The sequence below is a fragment of the Chionomys nivalis genome, chromosome 7 (genome assembly GCF_950005125.1).
Source record: "Chionomys nivalis chromosome 7, mChiNiv1.1, whole genome shotgun sequence".
Classification (NCBI taxonomy): Eukaryota; Metazoa; Chordata; class Mammalia; order Rodentia; family Cricetidae; genus Chionomys; species Chionomys nivalis.
Window position 1 is genome coordinate 61,301,326 of NC_080092.1, and position 23,781 is coordinate 61,325,106.

General features: G+C 52.5%; 3 protein-coding genes across 3 annotated transcripts in view; 2 read left to right on the forward strand and 1 right to left on the reverse strand.

Annotated features, from left to right (window-relative positions):
- The window catches only part of Psmd11 (proteasome 26S subunit, non-ATPase 11), a 34,345-nt gene extending 31,048 nt beyond the window's left edge, over nucleotides 1-3,297 (forward strand). Inside the window, exons 10-14 of the mRNA XM_057775519.1 lie at nucleotides 814-939; nucleotides 1,321-1,356; nucleotides 1,586-1,637; nucleotides 2,065-2,207; nucleotides 2,323-3,297. Coding sequence (XP_057631502.1) covers nucleotides 814-939; nucleotides 1,321-1,356; nucleotides 1,586-1,637; nucleotides 2,065-2,207 — 357 coding nt within the window. The 3' untranslated portion in view covers nucleotides 2,323-3,297. The remainder of the gene's footprint in view (nucleotides 1-813; nucleotides 940-1,320; nucleotides 1,357-1,585; nucleotides 1,638-2,064; nucleotides 2,208-2,322) is intronic.
- A 5,084-nt stretch (nucleotides 3,298-8,381) lies between these two features.
- Cdk5r1 (cyclin dependent kinase 5 regulatory subunit 1) lies at nucleotides 8,382-12,552 on the forward strand. Its single transcript, XM_057776894.1, has 2 exons — nucleotides 8,382-8,514; nucleotides 8,723-12,552. Exon 2 carries the CDS (start codon nucleotides 8,866-8,868, stop codon nucleotides 9,787-9,789), a length of 924 nt encoding a protein of 307 aa, XP_057632877.1. The 5' UTR covers nucleotides 8,382-8,514; nucleotides 8,723-8,865; the 3' UTR covers nucleotides 9,790-12,552.
- A 985-nt stretch (nucleotides 12,553-13,537) lies between these two features.
- Myo1d (myosin ID) overlaps nucleotides 13,538-23,781 on the reverse strand; it is a 302,318-nt gene continuing 292,074 nt past the window's right edge. The window contains exon 22 of the mRNA XM_057774656.1: nucleotides 13,538-15,678. Within this exon, the coding sequence (XP_057630639.1) occupies nucleotides 15,522-15,678 (157 nt within the window). The 3' untranslated portion in view covers nucleotides 13,538-15,521. The remainder of the gene's footprint in view (nucleotides 15,679-23,781) is intronic.

Genomic DNA, 23,781 nt, shown 5'->3' on the forward strand with positions numbered 1-23,781 from the left:
CTGGTGGTAGTGCATGCCTTTAATCCCAGTACTTGGTAATCAGAGGCAAAAGGGACTCTTGGAGTTTGAGGTCAGCTTGGTTTACACAGTGTTCCAAACCAGCCATGACTGCATATTGTCTCAAAAATAAATCCACCAAATGGAAACAAAATCTAAAAAACAAAAACAGTGTGTTTGAAGATAAGGGCCACATCACATGGCTTAGACCTCCCATGTCAGTCATTTCTTTGTAGTCGCCTACCTATTCCTAGTTAGTATGATTGTCTACTTCCTTTATCGTACCTTAGAGCAGAGTAATGTGAGGCTGGACACTGAACCCATTACAGAAATGGATCAGTTACAGTAAAACAGCCTATACATTTGCCATAAAATTTGATGGGACACTTTTATTCATGGTTCTTCTGTGATCAGATACTTAGAAAATATTAAGGCAAAGCAGAATTAGAAAAGCATTTTGCAAAAAGAAAAGCATTTTGCTTTCTTTGCCTGCAGAGCCATATTGTACTGTTCTCACAAAGCTCCTAAGAGCTAGTTATGTAGTAATTTTTCATTATTTAATCTCTGAGTTCTTTGAAATATTTGCTGAAAAATATGTGTACAGTTTACTTGACCTCTAAATAGAGTGTCTTGGCTTGCAGGATTAAATTTTAGGACAGGAAAGGTGGTAGCTTCATGCTTTAGTTCTTGATACTCTTCAGATTGTGTATGTGTGTGTGTGTATCATATAATCACCAGGGCCAGAAGACTTCAGGAGACTAGGAGTAGTGACTTTAATGTGTTGTGCCAGTCTCTGGTATGAGCTTTGTTTGGCAGGCCCTGACAGACTACCGGGCAGAGCTCCGGGATGACCCAATCATCAGCACACACTTGGCCAAGTTGTATGATAACTTACTGGAACAGAATCTGATCCGGGTCATTGAACCTTTTTCTCGAGTACAGGTAAGAATCTTCCTGGGAACTTTCTTAACAGTTTGGGTTAGATGGTATAGCGGTAGCCACCTCCTTTTCCATATTTGTCCAGAATAGGAACTCACTTTCAAGGGTATGTCTGTTGGTAAGAAGCCACGAAGGGCTTGGACTTGTCTGGATGGGAAATGAATCAAAGAAGATGCTGGTGGGGTAGGTGGCTATGAGCTGGCTATGAGTGTATTCTGTAAAGTGAAGGGCAGGAAGTAGACCGAGCAGGACACTAAGTGTGGCCAGGGAGAATTTCCGCTCTCTAGATTCAGCAGCTCAAGAGACACACTAGTTCTCTGTCCTTCTGTTTTATATTGAAGATAAATTCAAACTTTCAATGTTACTGTCTGCTTTTCCTTTTAGATTGAACACATATCTAGTCTCATCAAACTCTCCAAGGTAAGTTCTCAGGCCTGTTCTGTGGTGGTAATGGGGGAAAGATATGGAGGGGCTGTCTTCTTTGTGAGGAACTGAATGTGGGCTCAGAGCTGGAGAGGATTTCATTGCTATTTTGCTCCAATCCTTTCTTTTTTTCTTTGTTGTAAGACTCTTTCTTGTGAAACTTTCATGTCAGACTGATCTCTGATTAATGGATATTGGTCCCTTTAATCATATACTTTGATTTTAGGCCGACGTGGAAAGAAAATTATCACAGATGATTCTTGACAAGAAGTTTCACGGTGAGTAAGCAGCACACAGGCCAGGGCCTGGTCAGAATTTACAGGGTGTATCTTTAAAACAGGGGCTGAGTTTCTCTCCCTTTGAACAATGTGTAAGGGGATGGAGAGAGGATTCATCAGTTAAGATACTTAAGGACCTGGGTTCAGTTCTCAGCATGGTGGCTCACAACTGCCTGTAACTCTAGTTTCGGGATCTGATGCCCTCTTCTGGCCTCCGAGGGCTCCTGCATGCACAGTGTGCTGTGTGTACTCAAACAGGCTCACGTGTATATAATAAAACACTCAAAGTTTTTTAATAAAAAAAGAAGTGAGAGTATATAGCAAACGTGCTGGGAGAAATTGGGATAAAGTGATGAGACAGACAGTGGGGTCCTTTTTTATCGTCTAATATTTCCTTTTAATTGGTTTGCTGCTGTGTTTCTTGCAGGGATTTTGGACCAGGGGGAGGGCGTCCTGATCATTTTCGATGAACCCCCAGTAGATAAAACTTACGAAGCTGCTCTGGAAACAATTCAGAACATGAGTAAAGTAGTGGACTCCCTCTACAACAAAGCCAAGAAGCTGACATAGGTGAGTGCCTGCCCCGGGACCCAGGGCCGGGCAGCACTGTCTTCTGCCTGCGACACTGAACACCTTCTGGTCCTCACGGCTTCCCCGATTGACACTGCTCTGTCTTCTCTTGCAGAGTTGGATCTGTAGCGGTTCTTTGGAGAGTGTGTGTGGCGGGAGAGTGAACCCTTGGGGAAATGCTAGGAGATTCTTTTCTTTCTGTTCTACTTTTCGCTCGGAAAGTTTTTAACCCTCATTGGTGCATCTGTATCCAGCGATAGGCGGCCAGTTCTCATGTAATCAGCACTGGCCAACATGGGAGTGGGGAAATTGCTTAAAAAAAAAGAAAAAAGAAAAAAAAAGATTCTAAATAAAAGGAAAAAGGCTTACACTACCTAAAGCTGTGCTCTCTGCCTCCTGGGAGAGGGCCGCAAAGCCAGGCACCCCGCCAACCACTGGGGATCCTCATCCACCTGCTGGGCGCCACCTCTCCTCCTCTTCAGAATTGGGTGTTTGCTGACCATCAAAAGCAACGACTTTTTATTCTGTTTGTACTGAACCAAAACAAACAACTGTGTATAGACTGCTGTTTTGTTTTTTATTTGAAATGAGGCGTTGGTGTGTTCTCCCTGCCATCTGGCCTGTCTACCCTTCCCTCTCTGACTTCGGCTCCAGCAGACTACCTGAAAGGCCGGCTGTGGAGCCACTGCAATATGGCTCTGCTCTGACCTGTGAAATAATGGGAACAAGTCCAGGAGCTAGTGTCCACTACGGCCACACGGGCGGGCGCAGTGTGGGCCTCAGCCCTCAGGGTGCCTGCTGTGCACATGGCTTTCTTTAACACAGTAACTAGATTAGACGGCAGTGTTTTAACCACCCCTCCTCCCCTCTTTGCTTTCCTCTCCTCTATTTCCTTTCAGCCGGGAGACCATATCCTTTCTCTTTCCCCTCTAGAGGAGTTGGGTTGTCTGAACTCCATCTGCTGCTTTCCCTCTCTACCCTTATCTCCTGTTGTCGGACGGAACTATCCCTTTTCAAAACAGTAACATCGGGAATGAGGCTGGGTGGTTTTAATTTAAATTACAAAAAAAAAAAAAAAAAAAAAACCAAACCAAAACTTTGTTGGGTTTGAAGCACCCTCATGCCCCCTTCCCAGACTGTCTTCCTCTGCTCGTAAGAGTGTGAGCCGACGAGGTGGCGCTGTTTTAGCATGCTTTGTTTCCGATGCAGTTCCTTAGCAGGCTTTGATGCCATTTGGGCAGGTGAATGCCTGCACCTTTGCTGTCCCCACCGTGCTGTGTCCTCTCATCCACTCTGTCTTTTATCTCTTCCCTCCTCCCCTCACTCTTTCCTACTGGCCTCCTTTTCTCAGATTGTCCTTCCAGGTTTTGGTAATAGATTTCTATTTTGTAAAAGGGTTTTGTTGTACCAGGTTTTGCATCTCCACTAAATCTGACTGGCTTTCATTTTCCTCTCAAAATCAGGTTTTGTTCTCAGCCACCTTCTCCCCATCATGTCCAGTCACTGTTTTGGTTTTGGCACCATCAATATCAAATGTACAAACGGTTCTTGCTAACCAACACCAGGTATATCTGATGTTCAGATGAGTTCCAATAAAATAATTTTTTTTTCAAAAGGTGTCTTTTCTTGAGTGCTGGTGGGTTTCCAAGAAAGTTCAAGTGTTTCATGTAGCCCCTTCTGGCTTGGCCAGAGCTCTGTCACTTCATTGCCTAATGGGAATCTTATAGCCATGCTGGGAGTCCATATTTGGAGACCTTGGCAGGAAAGCTGACCTGTAAGGAGTGAAGTCAAAAATGGAGCTCAGGTGTCTTTTGGGGCAGGAGGACCAGCGAGGACATGTGGGCTTGGACAGTAGTCACCAAGCCAGTCTCCTTATCTCCTTGTCCAGGGGAGGCGATAGGGTGCTAGGTTCTGATGAAGTAGTGCAGGAGCCAGTGTCTCCATGGCCAGTCTCACTTTAGTGACTTTGGAATCTTCTTCTTCTTCTTCTTTTTTTTTTTAAAGATTTATTTATTATGTATACAGTGTTCTATCTGCATGTTTGCCTGCACACCAGAAGAGGGCAACCAGATCTCATTACAGATTGTTATGAGCCACCAAATGGTTGCTGGGAATTGAATCAGGACCTCTGGAAGAATAGCCAGTGTGCTCTTAACCTCTGAGCCATCTCTCCAGCCCCCGACTTTGGAATCTTAAATAGCTATTTTCATACTGCCTGCAGACCCCAAGAGTAGGGGGATTCTGAGGGGCTGGGGCCCCTGGGGGACTGACAAACCCCTTCCAGTTTAGCAGTTCTCAGGTGTAGATGTGTTTCTTTGTATAATTTTACTTCTAGAAAGTTTAGTTTCTATAAAGGACTTTAAAACTCTGCATAGGGATGTGATGTGGAGCTGGAGCAGGGTAAGGAGGGTCTCTTAGACCTAAACCCTAAGCAGCTCAGAACAGTAGCCCTTAGTGTGATGATGCAAGAAGTATAGTCAGGCAGAGCTGCTAGCCGCATGACGACATCAGGCCTTGAAGTGAGGCTATTTCAGACCAACTACAGACTTGGTTTTTTTTTTTTACAGGCTTGGTGTGAAAGAAGTGTTAAGCAGCTTACTAATTTTTATATATGCACTGGAATATTTGGGGCATATTGGGTTAAATAAAATACACGTTATTAAAATTCCCTTTTTTTTGTTTGTTTGGTTTTTTTGGTTTGGTTTTTCAAGATAGGGTTTCTCTAACTGTCCTGGAACTAGCTCTATAGACCAGGCTGACTTCGAACTCAGATTCATCTGCCTCTGCCTCCTGGGATTGAAGGTGTGCACCACCACCACCCAACTGTTCTTTATTAATGTAGTTCCTAGAAAATAGCGCATTACCCATGTGGCTGGTCAATATGGCTCTCAGGTAACCTCTGTTGGACTGTGCTGCACTAGACGGTCATGGGATGTGCCGCGGTTTTTCCTTCCAGGTCTCACATAGCTAGCCTAGCTTCCTCCCCACTCCCAAGGTCTGGCCATTGGTTGGCCTGGTTCTGGGCTGTCTAGCTGAGGGCTCCTTTTAGGCACTCGCCTTCAATGTATTGGGACTTTGTTGTGCATTAATGAGACTGCTTTGACTCTAACAGCCAAGAGGGCTGCTCTGGTGCCCTGCTGTGTGCTGGTTACATAATCTGTGTTGCTCAGAAGAGCCACTAGATGCTGCTCTATGCACTCATAGGAAGACTTCCTCAAGAACCAGCGTTCTGAAGCTCTTGATTGGAATCCTTTCTGTACCATGAGGCTAGTTGCTCCTTTGGCCTTCTGTTCTTGGGCCAGTATGGGAAGTGGTAAGTGTACAATAGATCTCTATTGAGCTATTGCATGGGCATCCCACCTTGCAAGGTAGCTAGATAGGCTTTGGGGAAAGTAGGCTGGTAGATGGTGAAAACTAGACATCTTCCCTGAGCTATCTCAATGCTGGGAGTAGAGCATCCTGCAGCGTTCAGCTGGCTCTGCCTTCTGGGCTCTAGATTCTACCATGTTGGGCAGATTGTTTCCCTTTCTTCCTTGCTTCCCTGTTGGAACAGTGAGGGAGCTGGGTGGGGGAAGACAGAGGTGGACTTGACTGGTGCCCTGTGTGAAGGCTATTCAAGGTTGACTACATCTGGATTTAACGAAAATGCAAATCTGGAGCGCACACCATTTTGCTTCAATTTGATGTAGGAAGCTCCACTTTTTATCTGGGTCTTGAGGTGTGAAGATACACGCCTGTAATCTGGGTCTTGAGATGTGAAGATACACGCCTGTAATCTGGGTCTCAGGAGGAGGGACACACCTACTGCTGGAGTTGAAGAAGGAAGCTTTTGCTTTTTGCCTGCTTGCTCTGTCCTTGCTAGCAAGGCTATTCCTTCATTGGCATTAGGGCCTACTTCAGGATTCCTGCCTCTGCTGAAGACCCCCTGAGACATCTAGCCTCTTGAACTGAGCAGCTTCTGGATTCTTGGACTTTCTGTCCAATAGCTGGCCGTTGTTGGGAGTTCTGTTACCCTCCGGAACCCTGACTGATAGACTTTGAAGAGCTTCTCAGGTATCACCTAGGTGGTAGGGCGCCTAACAACCTTGTCCCTCAGCATGGAGGTTGATAGAATTGTCCTATTCTGTTCTGCTACCAACATGACTTTGCCCCTGGCAATGTGAGGAGGCTGGAGTGGTTCACACAGGGTTTGAAGGACTGGCTGGACAGAAGACAAGAGAGAACATGCGTACAGCCATGCTGGAAAAGGCCCATCAACTCCAGGGTCAATTGTAAGAGCTGGAATTCAGTTGCAGGCAACAGCAGGCCCAGGTTTTTCTGATGGGTGGATTGCAGCCTTCAGAGATGTGTGTCTATTTAGGGAAGTAGAACACATTTAACTTTTGCTCAATCCTATAATTTGAAAGAACATAAACAATGAAGCCAGCTGAGAAGCTGGGTCTCTCCCCCTGGGGCTGGAGAAACAGAGGCTGACTTTCAGGGTTTCCTTTCCAGGAAGAGGCATTGGGTCAGGGGGGCTGAAAGACCATGGGCAGATGACTTAAACCCACTGTGACAATGAAGGGCCAGGGCAACTCCTGATTTTCAAGAGCAGTTAGGATTGTTGACAGTCTGAGCCATGAGGCTTGATCTCAGTGTCAGTGTTGAGCTGGGTTGTCAGAGCTGGTGTGGCTCATGCCTCAGTTCCAGCAGTTAACACAAGCAGGAAGACTGCCAGTCGCTGGCTGGCTTGTGTTACAAGGAAAGGTTTTAAGTCAGCTTCGCTTCAATGCATGAAGGGGTTAAGTAAGCTCCTGCTAGCGTGAGTTGTTAGATAACCAACATGCCACCTGCCATCAATCCCACAAGTACTTGTTAGCTCCTCCCCCTTGCCCATGTGAGTTGAAGCCTCAAAGCTCTCCTCAAGGAAAGTTCTACCTCTGGTTCTGGGCCAGACTCCAGAATTGTGAGTTAACGCATTTGTTTTGTTTTGCTTTTGTTTTTCGAGACAGGGTTTCTCTGTAGTTTTGGAGCCTGACCTGTAGCTCGCTCAGTAGACCAGGCTGGCCTCAAACTCACAGAAATCCGCCTGTCTCTGTCTCCCGAGTGCTGGGATTAAAGGCGTGTGTCACCACCGCCCCGCGACACATTATAGATTATCCAGTGTTGGGTGTTGTGTTCTAGCAATAGAATACCGGCTACGATTCTGCTCATCGAGGAACGTTGTGATGAAGGGCACACAAGCTAAGCTAGCCTTTCTGGGTGTTTGACAGGTCCTGGAAAACGGTTTTTTTTGTTTGTTTGTTTGTTTTGGTACAGCTCAGTGCATTTTCTATTCTGGTCGCCAAGGCCCCTAAACTTTTCCGCTCCTGTTGGCAGAGAACTCTCTGGGTACATAAAGAAACTGGCGCTTTCTAACCTGGAAGTACTGTGCCTAATCACTCAACAAGATTCCTGTTTTGGGTAGTTGGCTCAGCTGTTGCAGGTGTTGTCAGGAATTCTCTAGGTCCTAGTTAAGAGACGGTTTGTGGCTTGCTTGCCAGTTTGAGTCTCCAGAATCAGTCCAAAATGAATGGCTAGTAAACCGGCAGTCACCTTTGTGAAGGATATGGAGTGTTTGGGAGCTGTGCGTCGATGATCAGAACCAGAATATCCCGCAATTTTACTGCCATCAAGCTTCAAAACGGGCAAATCAGAGGCTGGCCCGAGGTTCTGAGCCTTTGAGGACAGCGGGCTTTTCGCCAACATGGGAATGCATGCGGCTCTCCTTGCCAGGCGCGGTACCACTCTTCACAAGGCCCGCGGCCTCAGCTGCGGGGGCCGCGGCGGGAACAAAGGCAGCACGTGTCTGGGCGGGGTCCGCCCTTCGCCCCGCCCGCCCGTCCGCCCAGCGAGCTCCGCTGCGCGGCGCCGGGACTCACGAAGCCGGGCTGCGCCTTGCGGCGCGGGCGACTTCGAAGCGGGGACCCGGCGCCGCGCGTTCCCGCCGCCCGCATGGAGCGCGCCCACTAGAGGCGCCACCGTGCGCCGCTCGAGCCGAGGACTCGAGTGGCCGCGACCTGGCGGCGAGACCGACGGGAGTGCGGCGGCGCGCGCGACCCGGAGAGGCAGCCTGCGAGGCGCGCGCCAGGGCGGGGCGGGGCGGGCGAGCGCGCGGCGAAGACGCGGGCGGGGGCCGGGCGGGGGCGGGGCCGCGGCGTCTGCAGAACCTTGGACAGAAGCTGCGAGCCGCCGCCGCGCCGAGCCGCGCCGAGCCCCGGGGCCGCGGCGCGCATTGCGGAGGGCCTGGGACGCAGCGGCTGCGCCTGCCGCGGGAGCCTGCCTGCGGGTAAGCCTGCGCGGAACGGAGCCGTGCGCGCGACCGGGTCGGAGTCCTGCGGCGGTGGCCGCTGCGGCGCTCGGCCGGTGCCGCAGTGGAAGCGCGGGCTGGGGCTCGGTGGGGCCGCGGCCCGGGGGTTCGGGCCTCGGAGGTGCGGGCGGAGGGGCGCGGCGCTGAGCCCCGCCCGGGGCTGAGAACCATCTTGTTTTCCACGCAGATCCGCAGGGCTACACGCGTCGCGTCCCGGGAGCGCCTCCTTTCTCCCTGCGGCCGCTTCAGGCTCGGTAAGGCGTCTCTTCCCTCAGGCCGGCAGGCTGGGCGCGCAGGGGCGCCGGCCCCCGCCGGGCGCGCAGTGGCACCATGGGCACAGTGCTGTCCCTGTCCCCCAGCTATCGGAAGGCCACGCTGTTTGAGGATGGCGCGGCCACGGTGGGCCACTACACGGCCGTGCAGAACAGCAAGAACGCCAAGGACAAGAACCTGAAGCGGCACTCCATCATCTCGGTGCTGCCTTGGAAGAGGATCGTGGCAGTGTCAGCCAAGAAGAAGAACTCCAAGAAGGCGCAGCCCAACAGCAGCTACCAGAGCAACATCGCGCACCTCAACAATGAGAACCTGAAGAAGTCGCTGTCGTGCGCCAACCTGTCCACATTCGCCCAGCCCCCGCCGGCCCAGCCGCCCGCACCCCCAGCCAGCCAGCTTTCGGGCTCCCAGACTGGGGTCTCCTCTTCCGTTAAGAAGGCCCCGCACCCTGCCATCACCTCTGCAGGGACACCCAAACGGGTCATCGTCCAGGCCTCCACTAGTGAGCTGCTACGCTGCCTGGGCGAGTTTCTCTGCCGCCGGTGCTACCGCCTGAAGCACTTGTCCCCCACGGACCCCGTGCTCTGGCTGCGCAGCGTGGACCGCTCGCTGCTTCTGCAGGGCTGGCAGGACCAGGGTTTCATCACCCCGGCCAACGTGGTCTTCCTCTACATGCTCTGCAGGGATGTTATCTCCTCCGAGGTGGGCTCGGACCACGAGCTCCAGGCTGTCCTGCTGACCTGCCTGTACCTCTCCTATTCCTACATGGGCAATGAAATCTCCTACCCGCTCAAGCCCTTCCTAGTGGAGAGCTGCAAGGAAGCCTTTTGGGACCGTTGCCTCTCAGTTATCAACCTCATGAGCTCCAAGATGCTGCAGATCAATGCCGACCCACACTACTTCACACAGGTGTTCTCCGACTTGAAGAATGAGAGTGGCCAGGAGGACAAGAAGCGGCTCCTCCTGGGGCTTGATCGGTGAGCCCCTGTGGCCGATATCCCGGCTCAAGGATTCCATTCGTTTTTAAAATTTATTACTAAACGAATCAATTTGTGTACAGTGTGTCTAGCAAAGCCACCAAGGGCCTCTTCCCATGTTCTCTCCTTGTTTTTTTTTCTTTTTTTTTTTTTCTTCCCTAGACCTTTCGAGAACTCTGGGGACTTTCGAACTCATGAACCTTGTGCAAACCCAGAAGATGCATTTAAAGCCACCTAGGCTGCTGAGTGCTCTCTCTGGGGGCTCAAGGGACTGACTTGCCCGTGTCGCCTGTACCCATGCGGGGTCCAGAGTAAATGAGGCTTTCCCACTGTCCCGTGATGGGAGCTGTGACCCAGGAGGAAGTGACCCTTTTCTGGCGACTGTTTCATTCTCCCAAAGGCTCCTGGAGCCAGCTGTCCCGACTCAGGTTCCAGGAGGTTCTCAGTGAGGCGAGCTCTCCACTGCCCTGGGCCATCAGCACAGGAGCCTGGAAGTGGGTCTGTTGCAAAGATTGTCCGTGACTGTTGGCTGTGCACGGCCCTGTTTTGCTGCTTTGCTTTTGGGCGAAGGGCTTTTCTTTCCTGGCAGGATGGATGGAGCTCCCCGCCCTGTCCTTTTGTCTATGCCCCAGCTCCCACCTTAGTGTCGGTAAATAAGGTGGTTTGCTTAGTAGATTCCCCTCTCATTTTGGGTCCCAGCTAAGGGGGTGAGGTGAAGCTAGGGGCAGCCTCTTTCCCGAGTGAGTTTTTCATTTGACTAACACAGCTCAGTCACTCTGTGCGAAAGCCAGGACAGTGGCAGGTACCCATGAGCAACGTTTCCTTCTGGGCAGGTGGGCATCCAATGCCTGAGATCAGGTTGGTGCCTGCCCACTTAAGTGCCACGGCCTCTTGCTGGTAAACATATTTGTCCTACAAAGCTGGGGAAAGGTGAGATCAGTTGGCAGGGGTTACCGTGGCAATGGTGTCTCCCATCCCTACCCCTTGGTAGCTTAAAGCTGTCTCCAGGCAGTTCGGTTTCTCCCAGAGATGAAGCTTCGCTCTGTGCAACCTAGTGAGACAGCTGCATCCTGGAGACAATTGCAAGATTCGCCTGTGACTCCTGACTGCTCGGGAAGCTTGGTGACTGTCCAGCTGAACACTTCCAGCTGCTTGGGTGTGGTGCCCACCTATCCCTGGCAGCTGCAAAACACACTCTGTGGACTTTACTGGTTTTTCTTTCTAATTTTCCCAGACTGGTGGCTTGGGGGTTTGGAAGCGGTCCAAGAGAAGGGAGTGAGCCTTCCTGCATGGCCCTCTCTCCAGCTTTGGGGAACAAAGAGCAATGTGAAGATGCTAGCGGGGAGTCTCCTCTTCCTGTCCTGCTCCCCAGGAATGGGCATGGGGGCTACAGTGGGGAAGGCAGAGGTTATCTTATGTAGGATTAGGTTCTAGGTGGCTGCCAACTTCTACACAAGCGCTACTGAAAAGTCACATAGAGAAAGCTGTGAAACTGAGGTCTCCCCTGAAGAGGCCTGGAGCAGAGCCTTTCAGCCAACCAGTTCACAGAGGTGGGGAAGAGGACCCGACCCACTGAGACTAGAGAGCCTTTTTCCAGTCCCTCAGCCAGATTCCTAGAGAGCGAATCCTGGGCCCTCATGATCTGCCGCGGAGCTGGGGAGCCCTGCAAGGCTTGCTGAGCCTGAGCCTAGCTGCAACCTCTCTGGTCTGACTTCACGCGGGATCTGTCTTCCGATTCCGCTGCCACGGTGACCTGTGCAGAGAGCCCCATGGGGCAGTTGGCCCCTGGTGTAGTGGAAGAGGAGCTTCAGATGTCCAGTCTGAGGAGGAGGGGGTGCGTGTTTGTAGCCCGCCCACCTGCTGAAGCCGGTCTGGAGCTGTTCACTGAGCTGCAATCACAGGATTCCAGCTCTACTGACTGTTTCCTTCTCTTTGTACTTTAAAAAAAAGTTTTGTTTTTTTTTTTGTTTTTTTTTTAAATTTTTGAGGAGGTGCATATTTCAGAAGTGGTTGGCGACTAAGGAAGAACTCCCTAGTTGATTGTGAAGCCCGTGTGTCCCCCTCGCACTGGCCATCAGTACTGTGTAAAGGAACAAGTGATAGACTTGAGTGTTCGAGCAATGAACCCATCTGACATGCTGCTATGAAGACACTTTTAGAACAAACACACGCAAAATAGAAAAGAAAAAAAAAAAAGGAAAATGTGAAAAAAAAATCTACAAAAACTCCCTTTATTCTTCGTCGCTTTTACAGTGGTTCCGTGCATGCAGACCAGGAGCGCTCTGTGTCTTAGAACAGATGGCTGTGGGAATCACGCCGTGCCGAGGACAAGCCACAGAAGCCGAGTTCAGGACTGGATTCTTCTCTTTTCCTTACAGCCCTGCAGGGCTGATATATTCTTTCCATGCAGTTATTAGAATTTAGTTTTCTTCCAGCAGTGTTGGACTTGCAATGAAGAGGAAACGTGCCATCCCGTCCTAGAGTCATCCATAGCTGTACATCTATACTGCTAATCACACACACGTGATGTATGGGTTTTTTTTTTTTTAGTGAAATTTCTCTGTAGCTATTTTTTTGACCAAACTGTGGACACTGTTAATTTATATTTGTCTCATTCTGTATGTATGTGTAGCGTGTTTGAGAATGTGTGGTTTATAATCTGACAAGAGTCATGAAGCTCAGTTTGGCTGTAATTTAATTCCCCTTCCCTTATTTTTATTTATTTTTGTACTGTGCTGATTCAATAAAATGCACTGACCATCCATTACATCTGTCTCTTTGTGGACCCGCCATCTGGGCGCTTGTTAGGGGCACCTTTAGTGCCTGGTTTGTGTATGTATAGGTTTGTGCGGGCAGAGGGGACAGTTAGGGAGAGGGAGGGAGCAGATTTCCGCGATTTAGAAAGCAGCACTGGGGCAAGCCAGCATTGGCTTAGGTGCTGGGCAGGTTCTTCCCAGGGGCTTCCTTTGTGGGGTCACATGGCAGGCAGCTCAAGCCACAGAAGGCCAGCCACGTTTAGGCATGGCCCGGTCAGTGTTGGCCAGCTCAGTCCTGCTTAGGCATCTGGACTTAGACTGTATGTTGAGTCTTGGTGCCAAGGCTGCGGCTCCCATCTTCCCCTAGGCCCACCTTGCTCAGTGTCCACTGCCCAAAAGTCAGCAGGTGTGGACAGGAGTCCTGGTGACCTAACAGTGTAGCTTCAGAGGAATCTGGTCCTGGGTCTCCCAGTTGTGCCACTGCCTCAGCTTCTGTGTCCTGTCTGCCTTTCAGCCTCAGGAAGAGGGAAGCGAGGGCCTGTTCTCTGCCGTCCCTGCACCCACTGCTGGTAGCCTACAGCCCTGGCAGTTTGCCAGTGACTGCAAGACCCTGCAGGGCTGAGCTCCTGGGCGCTAGGGTGTCCTGGGGCCTCCACCTGACCCTAGGCTCCTGTTCCCGTGAGCTGCTGCAGGAACTCGTGCCATCTTTTGTGCGGACATGCGTTTATTTCAGAAACATGTTCCCTTAGGATTCTAGACCGCAGCTTCAGAATGGCGGAAGAGTGTGCCTGGAATGAATTCCAAGGTTGCCTCTTGCCTCTTCTCTCACACAGCTTGCTTCTCACTCCCTAAATTTTCTGTTCAAAAGCCTTGGGCAAATTATCCCCCATTTTACATAATTTGTGCTTGATTCTACCTTCTGAGATGGTAGTTGACTATATAATCTAAAATTTCACTATTTTTAAATGATAAGCAGAATGCCTTTAAAAATAAGATTTAATGCTTTATTGCTCTTTATGGTAAATCAAAATATGCTTTAGAAATAAAGTTAATTTAATGGAAAATAGGAATATACGCACCAAACCATAGACTGCATTTCATATAATTGAGAGGCCCCACTCCGTGCATACAATCACTGTGTCCTGTCCCTTCTTACTGTTATCATTCACACCCGAAATTCCAGGTCCTTCAGTGGCTGCACACTGATCATAAGAAAGTGCTTGTGGGCAGGGCAGTTCCTTGGTGGGAGGTTCTGGCCTGGGTCAGGGGTCCCAGGCTACGTCGAGGTGAGAGAAGAGCCCCCATGCCCAGCCTCTGATCTGTGACTTGTTTGGCATGACCTGCTTTGGTGTGCATGAACACACAAGCATGTCTAGTGTAGAGCAACACGCTGGGGGCGGTGGGAAAGGGAAGGTGAAGTTCCTGTCAGATGGTTCGTCAATGTCCGCTGGCGATTGGCAAAACAGGGCTGGAGGCACCTCCGCTCTGCACGGGCAGCTGACCAGGCCTGGAGAATGAGAAAGGCTCCCAAGGGCAGATGGCAGCAGGGCTCTCTGTTACGAACGACCTGCAGTGTAAAAGGCTCCGCAGCTCTGCGAAAGGGGTTATGAGACCAGGTGGCTGGAACCACCTTGGTCAGTCAGCCAGGTGACTCCCTCAGGCCCTGGGCAAGGCACAGGAGGTGGCACACAGGCACTTGGTGGGTTAAGGTGGCAAGGTGAGGATTAGGGGGCAGAACCTGGGGGAAAGTGAAGAAAATGTGCTCCTGGTTCTGTAAGTCCTGCTGTGCCTGCTGTTGTCTGCTCCCAGCCTTCCGTGGTAGGCACTCACAGCAGCCTGCAATGCCCACAGGCGGCCTTATCCTCAGCAGCTGAGACGGGAGCAGGGGTCTCAGGAAGGCTCTGAAACGGGCAAGCTTTTTGCTTGGCAGACACTGGCAAACTGTCAGCGGGCTCAGGGGCCAGGCTCCAGCAGGCAGGTATGTGGCATAGGTGGGCACCCTGGCCTGGCCGGCAGTGCCAGGACTCCACACTCTTTGCTGCAGCTTTGACCCAGCTCTCACAGCTGTGTGCAGTGGCTCCCCAGTTCTCCAGGGAGGAGGAGGCTCAGGTGGAGGAGTTGGGGGAAGGGCTGTCCTTGCTCCCTACTAGGTACTGACAGTGTGGTTACAGCAGGGGACATCTGGTTACAAACCTGGCAGTCTGCAAAGAGAAGAGTTATGATAACTGGTCCTTGAGTAGCAGCAGGGTATCTCTACGGGAGAAGTGGTCAGAAAGTCTAGGCCCTGAAACCTTGGTGGCAAAAGATCTTCCAGGGTCAGCTCTGGAAGGAGGGACCTCTGAACATGGCTGAGGGATGGGCTTCACAGGCAAACCTGTTCACCTGCTGCCTTTGGCTGGCTGCTAGCGGTAAGGCTGGTGCTAAGGGGCTCTGCGCTAGGTCCAAGGGCTGCAATCATGTAGGAGAAGGAAGGCATCAGGTGTGGGTCACAGCAGGGCTAGTCCTCTGCCCACGGACACTGGATCCAAACCATAAGAGAACGTCTCTAGCTGGAGAAACTGTCCTGTGCTCTGGGCCACCCATCCCTCTGCTGGGTCAGCAGTAGTCACTGGCCCTTTGCCAGTTACAGGTACTATCCAGTTGCTTGTGGGGTGAGAAGTTTAGCTGTCAGCCCAGGAGGCTGCAAAGGGTCTTTGGTTTCCTGAGCAGGGACTACGCAGAGTTGAGAGAGGAGAGGCAGGAGCAGAAAGTCAGACAGGACATTTCATGAGCAGGGCCTCGGAGAAGGCAGAGGAGTCCTGCCCTGGGAGGCCCTTGCATGCTGATTTCTAGTGGTATTAAAGGGCGTACAGCAATTAGCGGGCTCCTGGGATGCTGAGCCAGGTGGAACGTGTGTAGGGATGGAGAGCCTACGGGCCCGGCCAGCCTTGTACCAGGCTCAAGCTCTTGCTCCCCAGGCCAGGCCTCCGACGTGCAGCAGTTAGTTCCCTGGCACACTGAGGATGAAGCCGGAGCGGTTCTTGGTGAAGTCGGGCTGCGGCTGATTAAGCCGCGTCTCCACAGAGACGGTGCACTTCTTCCCATGCAGGCTGCACTGCACTGGGTTGGTGACGTTCACTTGAAGGTGGCGCTTCTCACTGTAAGAAGGGAAAAGATAGGCCAGGCAGTGAGTGGGCAGACAGAGAATCGTGTGGTTTCCTTGGCAACCCCCAGGGCCCTGCCATTTGCCAGGATCCTGTGGGGTGGCAGTTTCAGGGTTCAACCTGCTTTCTTCCCAGGGGCCCACAGAGGCGGGAAGGAGACAGAGGCACTGAGGTGTGTGCTACGGCCGGCAGGTGCTGGCAAGGCAGAAGGACTGCTCATCCAGGGAACCCTGTGTGCTGCCGAACCAGGGAGGCAGATGTGGCTGTGCCATTGCCAGGGCGGGGCTGAGTCATTTGGGTGTTCAGGAAAAAGGGTGCCAGGGCTCTGACTCATGACAGTCATCTCTGATTGCCAACAGGGAGACTAGAACTGCCCAGCCCCTCAAGGAATGTCTGCCTTGAATCTAGCTGGCTCTCATGGAGTCTGCCTGTCAAAAGTGGGTCTGAGGCTGAACCTTGACGTACAGTAGATCTGGGATCCCAGTTACCTGGGTGGCTGAGTCAGGAGAACAGTAAGTTTAATGCCAACCTGGGCTATAGAGTGAGTTTACAGCTAGCCTGGGCAACTTTCTGACACCCTGTGTGGAAATAAGGACTTGGAAACTCCTGTACATAGAGACAACTCGGTGGTAGAACATTTGCCTAGCGTGTGTGAGGACCTGGGTTCAGTCCCCAGCGCTACTCAAACCAACCAAATCAAAGCAGATCTGAGTTGATGACCCTCCTGTGAAGGCTGTTCCTACTTCGGAGCGAGGGGAACCAGGTTTTCCAACAGAGCGCAGACCGCCCTGCAGATAGTCCCCACTGCCTGGCTGCTCCAGAACGGTAGGTGATCTCACTTCCTATCCACCAGGGGTGGCCTGCTGCGCTCTCCCTGTTGTGGAAGTGGACGCCCTCGCCTCTAACAACGCACACTGTGCTGAATGTGCTCGAGCTGCGGCTTAGGTTAAAAGCTGAGAGCCTTGTAAGGAGGCTGGCACCTAACGTGTGTGCATCCATGCCAGCCGTCCCACGCTGCACCCCGCTTCTGCTGCATCACTCTGCTTCCAGCTGGGGAGGGGGAGGAAGGCTCGCTGCTTAGGGGTTTCCAGTTAGGATGGGCAGCAACTCTGCCCACTCACCCTTCCTTCCTTCCTTCCTTCCTTCCTTCCTTCCTTCCTTCCTTCCTTCCTTCCTTCCTTCCTTCCTTCCTTCCTTCCTCCTTTCCTTTTCTTTTTTACTTTTTTATTAGGACAGGGTTTCTCTGTGTAACAGTCCTAGCTGTCCTGGAACTAGCTCTCATAGACCAGATTGGCCTTGAACTCACAGAGATCCACCTGTGTCTCTACCTCCGGTGTTAAAGGTGTGCGTCACCACTGCCCGGCCAGCTAGGCTTTCTCTGCCTCCATAGGGATTCCTTTGCTGTGGCTGCCGAGGCTCCATGTCAAGGGTGAACAGGCTGGGTCTTCTGAACATCCTGGTCTCCTGGGGTTAAGGGAGCTCCCAGCACCGAGTGATGAGCACTGAGTGGCCATGTCCACCGTGCAGAAGGAAGCCAGGGTTGAGGTCAGCCTCTGCACAAGCTTTCCCACTGTTTCCCAAGCACTGGCTGGTCCAATAGTCCCAGTTGCTCGGATGCCGGCCAGGCTGCATGCCGGTTAGGCTGCATGCCATGCTACTGCTCACAGGGATCAATGTGCTGAGCATAGGTGCCTCTGCAGCACTGGCCCCAGGGCATGGTGTCCAGGGACACTTGGTGGCACATACTACAGAAGGCCCAGGGTTGGTTGTGTTGAGGTCTGTTACCTACTTGCCTCATGAGCCATGATGCAGATGCAGTGACTGGGACCAGGGAGACATGGGCACTAGGTATCAAATACTTAATGTCCTGTCAGCCCCAGCTAGAACCTGGGCTTAGATATTTTTAACCAGAGTGGGACATAAAAATAGCAGAGCCCATCAGAGGCGGTGACTCAGGTTCTTTTCCACTCCCTTGGGAACCAGGGGGCTCTGAAGGTTACCTACAGGGCCCTTGGCTGCAGTAGGTGTGCATGGGTCCCCTGTGGCCTCACACTGGCCCCCAGCAGGCAGAGTGCCAGTTCTGAGGCTGCCTCTGAACAAGATGGTCCCCAAGCTCTGTCAGCCACCATGCTTCTCCACTGAACTCGGGTCTTGTGTGCTCCTTAGGGGCCACCATCCTGCCCTCCTCTTCCTAGTGAGGCCAGGAGAGCAGTATGACTCTGGGTTCTCTCAGATTCTCTGGGAGCGGGCTCTGTGGGACCAATTCTGTGTCAGCTTGAGAAGCTGACATGTGGAGAATCACCAGCATGCCAGCCATGCTCCTGAGGTGCAGTGGGCCTTCCCGATAGGAGCTTTTTTCTCAGCCTAGTCCCTCGGCCAGAGTGCTACCAGCAGGGTATCCATGGTTTCCGTCCTTCTTCTTCTTTGGGTGTTTGGGGACAGCTCTAGTTTTGGTGTGGGCGTGGGTGGTGGAAGCATCAAAAGGTGGGGTGAGCTTTGGTGTCACTGGGTTCAGAGGCCACAGGCTCTTTCCCCATTTAGTCCTAGTCAGCCAGTCAGTCCACAGGCAGTGGAGAGTAAACACTAGCCGGGACAGGAACCAGACAGAGGGGAGAAGGGGGACATCCTCTTTCTCAGGGAACTTTGAGCTGAGCAGACCCATACCTGGGAGGCTCCAGCATGCACCACTGAGGTTGGCTTCCCTCCCTTCCAGAGGGCACTGCTGCTGGAGAAGGGACCTCTGTGAGGAGGAAGGCAGGAACCAGGAACTGGATTCTTCTGCACGGTGATGCAGACAGATCTGGGCCCCCATTTCTCTGGCAGGCTACCATCCTGTGCCAGCCTGTGGTAGCTCCCCACCTCCCAAGGAGGAGCTCTCCCCTGACCTGACCCCTGAAAGTGGGGTCATTCTTTCTCTCCGACAGCCAGAGTTGACCCTCAGCCTGCCCCAGGGAGCTTGTTGGAGTGGCCGTGTCCTGTTCCTCTGGTGACATGGGAGGTAGTCAGAGAACAGCCCAAGTACAGATATGTTTCTATGCCTGCCACCCCTACTCCTAACCACAGATTCTGCTTCAAACATCAAACTCCCAATTTCCAACCCCACCCTCCATGGGGCAAGAATCAATTAGGACGTACCAGGAAAGAATGCACGCCAGCCTCCACATCCCTCCCTCGGCTCCTCTTCCCCTTTTCTTCTGAGATGAGATCTCACTATATATAGGTCAGGCTGGCCTTGAACTCATGGTCATTCCTCCTGCCTCAGCCTCCCGGTGCCGGGGTTACAGGCATGAGCCACTGCACCCAACTCTCCACCCTAGATTTCTGGGTAGTGTGCTCTAAGCGCCTAAGATTGCTTCTGATCATCTGCGATTTTTAAGTACAAGGCTGGGCTAGAGGCCTGGCTTCCAGTTCTACTGGCTCCTGGGCTTGCCCAAGTCCCTGTGAGTCTCTTAGAGCCATCAGGCGCACGTGAGGTTCTCTTCTTCACCTATGCGCTGGTAGTGACAGGTGAAGGTTATTTCATCATCATCATCCTCACCATCACCCCACATCTGCTCTCCAGCTTTTACCCAGTCTTTACCTCAAGGTGCTGAGCCCCAGGAATACAGAAAGTAAGTGTAAACTTAGAGACGGGGTCTTTTCCTGTGCCCTGGGCGGCTGCTCGCCCTCCTGGGATCTGCAGGCTGTGACCAAAGCACAGAGCTCTGTCTGTGGGAGCGGGCACTATCCAGGGGAGCTGCACTCCTTCAGTCGAGGGCAAGGACTCCCAGCAGTGCTGGCTCAGGAGAGCCACCATGACAGACTGCGCTGATGCTCTCCGCACATGTTCTTGGAGCTCATAAACCACACGGCTGCTCTGTTTGAACAGCCCCTGTCTGGCGCTGTATATCCTGGGCCTTCTCAGCTTGTGTTTCAGCCTGACAGGTGTGGGGGCCCTTATACCACATGTATGGCTTGACATTCCACGTATGGATACAGGGTCCTGGAGGGGGAGGGTTCTCAGAGGGTCCGGAACCCTGTGCCTGAAGGTCCAGGAGGACTCTCGCTACTAATGGGCAATCCCAGCTAGGCCGTTGGCTCTGGGCTTGCTGGGTCAGCATGCCATCCCAGGCCACGGTGCACTGCAGACAGCCCAGTCCCAGCACTTTATTCCATTATTTCAGCCTCACAATGGGGACGGGCAGTGTGCTCAACTGGCCATGGTCCTCCTAGACCCGAAACACCCACTCAAGAAGCTCATCTCGCAGGCAAGATGGCCAGATGGCCTGTGGAATGGGAGAGTCCCAGGAGGCAGGCAGCCCTCAGAAAAACAAGCACTCGGGGTGGTCACTGAGAAATGGGATGGCCCCAGGCTCCTGCTCTTCTCCTTGGCGTATCCCTGTCTGACCCGGTGCCCCACCATCTTTGTGAGGCTGCTGCAGGGTTCAGAGGAAGAGGGGTTGAGTTCACAATAGAATGACGGGCAGAGAGGAGCAGCTTGGGAGGGTTCTGCTGCCACCCACACATCACGTGAACAAAGGAAAACCCGGCTGCAGCTTCCCAGTTCCTCAGCACCCTAACCAGCCATCACATGGTCTAGCAGTCCCCGGTGTGTGCCAGAGAAAAAACTAAACACCAATCACATGGTCTAGCAGCTCCCTCCCAGGTGTGTGCCAGAGAGACATGAGAACGGGTGTTCAGACAACTCCTGTGTATCAGTTTCACAGCAGAAGTATCTACAAAAGGCAGCCAGCCCATCAGTGGTTGAATGGATCACCAAAGGGCGCTAAATCCATTCACTAGGATAGTATGTCCAGTGGAATATTATTCAGCAATGAAAGGAGTAAAGTATCAATACAGCAATACGCTCTGAAAGAAGCCAGCTACAACAGGCCACACACTGTAAGACCCCATTATGGGAAATACCCCCACTAGACACACCGCCAGAGACAGGGTAGCTTAGTTGTTGCAAGGGGCATCAGGGAGGGGAGGGAGTGGCAGGGCTGCTAAGGAGGTTTCCTTTTGGGGTAGTAGAATAGTCTAGAAGTAGACAGAGGTAACAGCTGTCTAACACTGTGTCCATAGTAGTCCGTGTTCAATGAGGGAGTTTTTCTGCCAATAGGATTCAAAGGACTAAAAGCAGAAAACATGTTTTGTTTTGTTTTGGGGGGGGCGGGAAGGGGTTTCAAGACAGGGTTTCTCTGTGTAGCTTTGAAGCCTGTCCTAGAACTTGCTCTGTAGACCAGGCTGGCCTTGAACTCAGAGATCCACCTGCCTCTGCCTCCTGAGTGCTGGGATTAAAGGCCATGACTGACCAGTTTTAGAGGAAGTCCTTATTTTAAGTTAACGGAATGACTGAAGTACAGTTAGACTGAACATAGTGGCTCACACCTTTAATCACAGCATTCAGGAGGCTGAGGCAGGGGGACTGTTGTGAGTTTGAGGCCAGTCTGGATTACAAAGTGAGACAACCAAGCTAGCAAGAGGTTTTGTGTGGCTGTGGAGCTGGTGAGGTCTCAGCAGGCACAGGAGAGTGGGTGCTGCCGTGGGAGTAGTACCTTGGCTCTGGCCTGAGCCCCAGCACACACTGGGGTCTTTCCTCACCTTCACAGAGAATGGAGAGGGAGACAGGGTATCTCCCTCTGATGGTGTGCAGCTGCTGAGGGAGCCTGCCTGTGTGGGGGGGAAGGGCCTTTCCTCCCCAGCTTCTGTTACAGGGTTTAGTGGCTCAGCAAACTGTGGGGACTTTGATCTCATGTCATCTGTTCTCAGCCGTCATTGCAGGCAAATGGCCCTTGTCGAGTGACTTTCTTTCCTTTTTCACTTTAGACTCCGTCTTCTCATTAGAGCAGCTGTGGGTAAGAAGGGGCAAGCCGACATGGCTCCAGGGCTGGCTGCGCCCCCACAGGCCGTTTACAAAGGGGGCAACCACATGTGTCCAGGAGCTGAATCAGCTCAGAAGAATCTCCCTCCTTATCCAGGCCCCTGGGCAGCTGGGAAATGCAGTCTCCAGACCGAAGCCAACCCAAGAAAGTGGCCCAGGAGGTTGCAGGCAGTCCGGCAGGGTGCCTGGCTTGGACTTCGGGAGGGTCAGAAGTGCCCTGTGAAGGAGGGGCTGTACTCTGCTGTCTGGTCCCAGGCTGTGGACCAGAGAGATGCGGTCACAATGAGACGAAAAGTCTCCGGTGCTGGGCAGCCAACCCCAGAGTCCTACCTCACTGATGTCACTGGGACATGCAGTACACACTCTGGCTCCCACAGAGGACTGCGCTTCGCCTCAGGGGCACGGTCCCCTGCTGGTGCTGAGCCTCAGAGGGCAGCTCTTTCAAAATCCTGCTGGGGAAACGCTACTTCTGCTCTGGTCAGAGTTGCACCACAGCTGCTCTAGAGGAGCCAAGAGGCCGGGGACGGCGGTGCTGCACTTCCTGTCTCTGAAGCCCTTTCTGTATCTGTAGCTGGTAAGGGACGAGGCGAAACCACACAGCAGTCGTGAAACAGCTGGACACCCGAGAGCTTCACCCACGCCCAGGGGCTGCCTCTGCCCTAGCCTGAGCTGCTTTGGTGTCCAGACCCAGGCAGGGAACCCACTCCACCCTCATCGTGTCCTCTTTAAAGTGCTTCTAAGTCCCCTCTCTTCCCCACCTACAAGCGCTTCTGAACCTTTTAATGCTGAGACCCTTTAATACAGCTCTTCATGTTGTGACCCCAGCCATAAAATTATTTTTGTTGCTGCTTCATAACTGTAATTTTGCTACTGTTTTGAATCATAATGTAAATAATCAGGTAGCTAGAGGTTTACCAAAGAGCTCATGACCCACAGGTGGAGAATCACTGGTCCATCAACGGATCTAGAGAGCCAGTCACACCTGACAGGAGGCGGTGAATTAACTTCTGAGCTGGGGTGTGGGCCACACAGAAGGAGCAACTGGTAATGGTGGCTGAGGTGAATCTCCCCAAGGAGGTGGCATCTGGGCTGAGTTTCAGGGACAACAGGGCTCTTGCAGGGGCCTCCCTGGCTTCATCCTCTTGGTCTCAGCTATTTCTGCACATTCACTAGATTTTATGTTACCACTGTGTGGTTTTCATGACAGATAATGACCTACTCATTGTCCACATTCAAGCATGAAGTTCCAGCACACTCTTGGTCTCTTCTGAGAGACCCCTCAACACTCCACAGGCAACCGAGTCTTCCCACGAGCCACACTGAGCCCGCCCTCTTGGCCTCATCCCCGTCAAACCTGTCAAGAGCCCAGCCTAGACGCCCTCCTCACAGAGGCCAGTAGCTGGGAGTCAGCTTGGCTCCCTTCGCCTCTACTGCCCACGCAGCCCAGAGCCAGTTCTCCAGACGACCGTCTCAGCCTCTCCTGGTGACCACTGTCGCCCAACTGGTTTCTGTCTTTTGGGCCCCACGCCCTGCTTGCTTCACACACATTCCACATTTCCTCCATGCCATGAGCAGAGTCTGGAACAGGCAGCCGGGGGCCCGCCACTCCCTGCTGCCATTCACTCTCCATTGGCCTCATTCCTGCCAGCTCTCCAGCCAGGTCACAGGCCTGGAGTGTAGAGCTCTCTGGTCCTCAGCCCCAGAAAGGACAGGCCTGGCAAGCTGAGCTCCTGTATGCAGCTCAGCGCTGTAGGGCTCTACAGAGCGCATGGGAGCCACCATGGATGGTAAAGGAACAAAAAGACAGCCTCCAGGTGGCAGGGGAAGGCAACAAGAGTGGACAGCTGGACTGGGGCCCCAAAGTGCTGGCTTGAGCAGAATCATGGCCAGCACCACAACTGAGGAGCAAGGAGCCCCCTGTAGGCTGACCAGTCTGTGCAATGAACATAGAAGCAGCTTGCCTTCCAGAGTGGCAGAGAAGCACCAGGTGGGGAACAGAGTCCAGAAAAGACAGGGCTCCAGCTCTCTGTGTCTCTGAAGAGTAAACCCACTATAGACCACCAGAGGCAAGAAGACAAGAAGGCTGCTCACAGAGGACTAGTGGCCTCGTCACCTAGACAGAGACCACAAAACATTGCCATGCTCAGCCGTCGTGATCACTGCAGGACACAGCAGGCAATACGAGTCTAGAGGGCCCAGGGCAGCAGGGCTGGTGAACAGGAAAACTCAGATCA

Bases quoted from the DNA above. Each gene is read 5' to 3' on its own strand.
- Cdk5r1 (XM_057776894.1), top strand. From the start codon at position 8,866: ATGGGCACAGTGCTGTCCCTGTCCCCCAGCTATCGGAAGGCCACGCTG.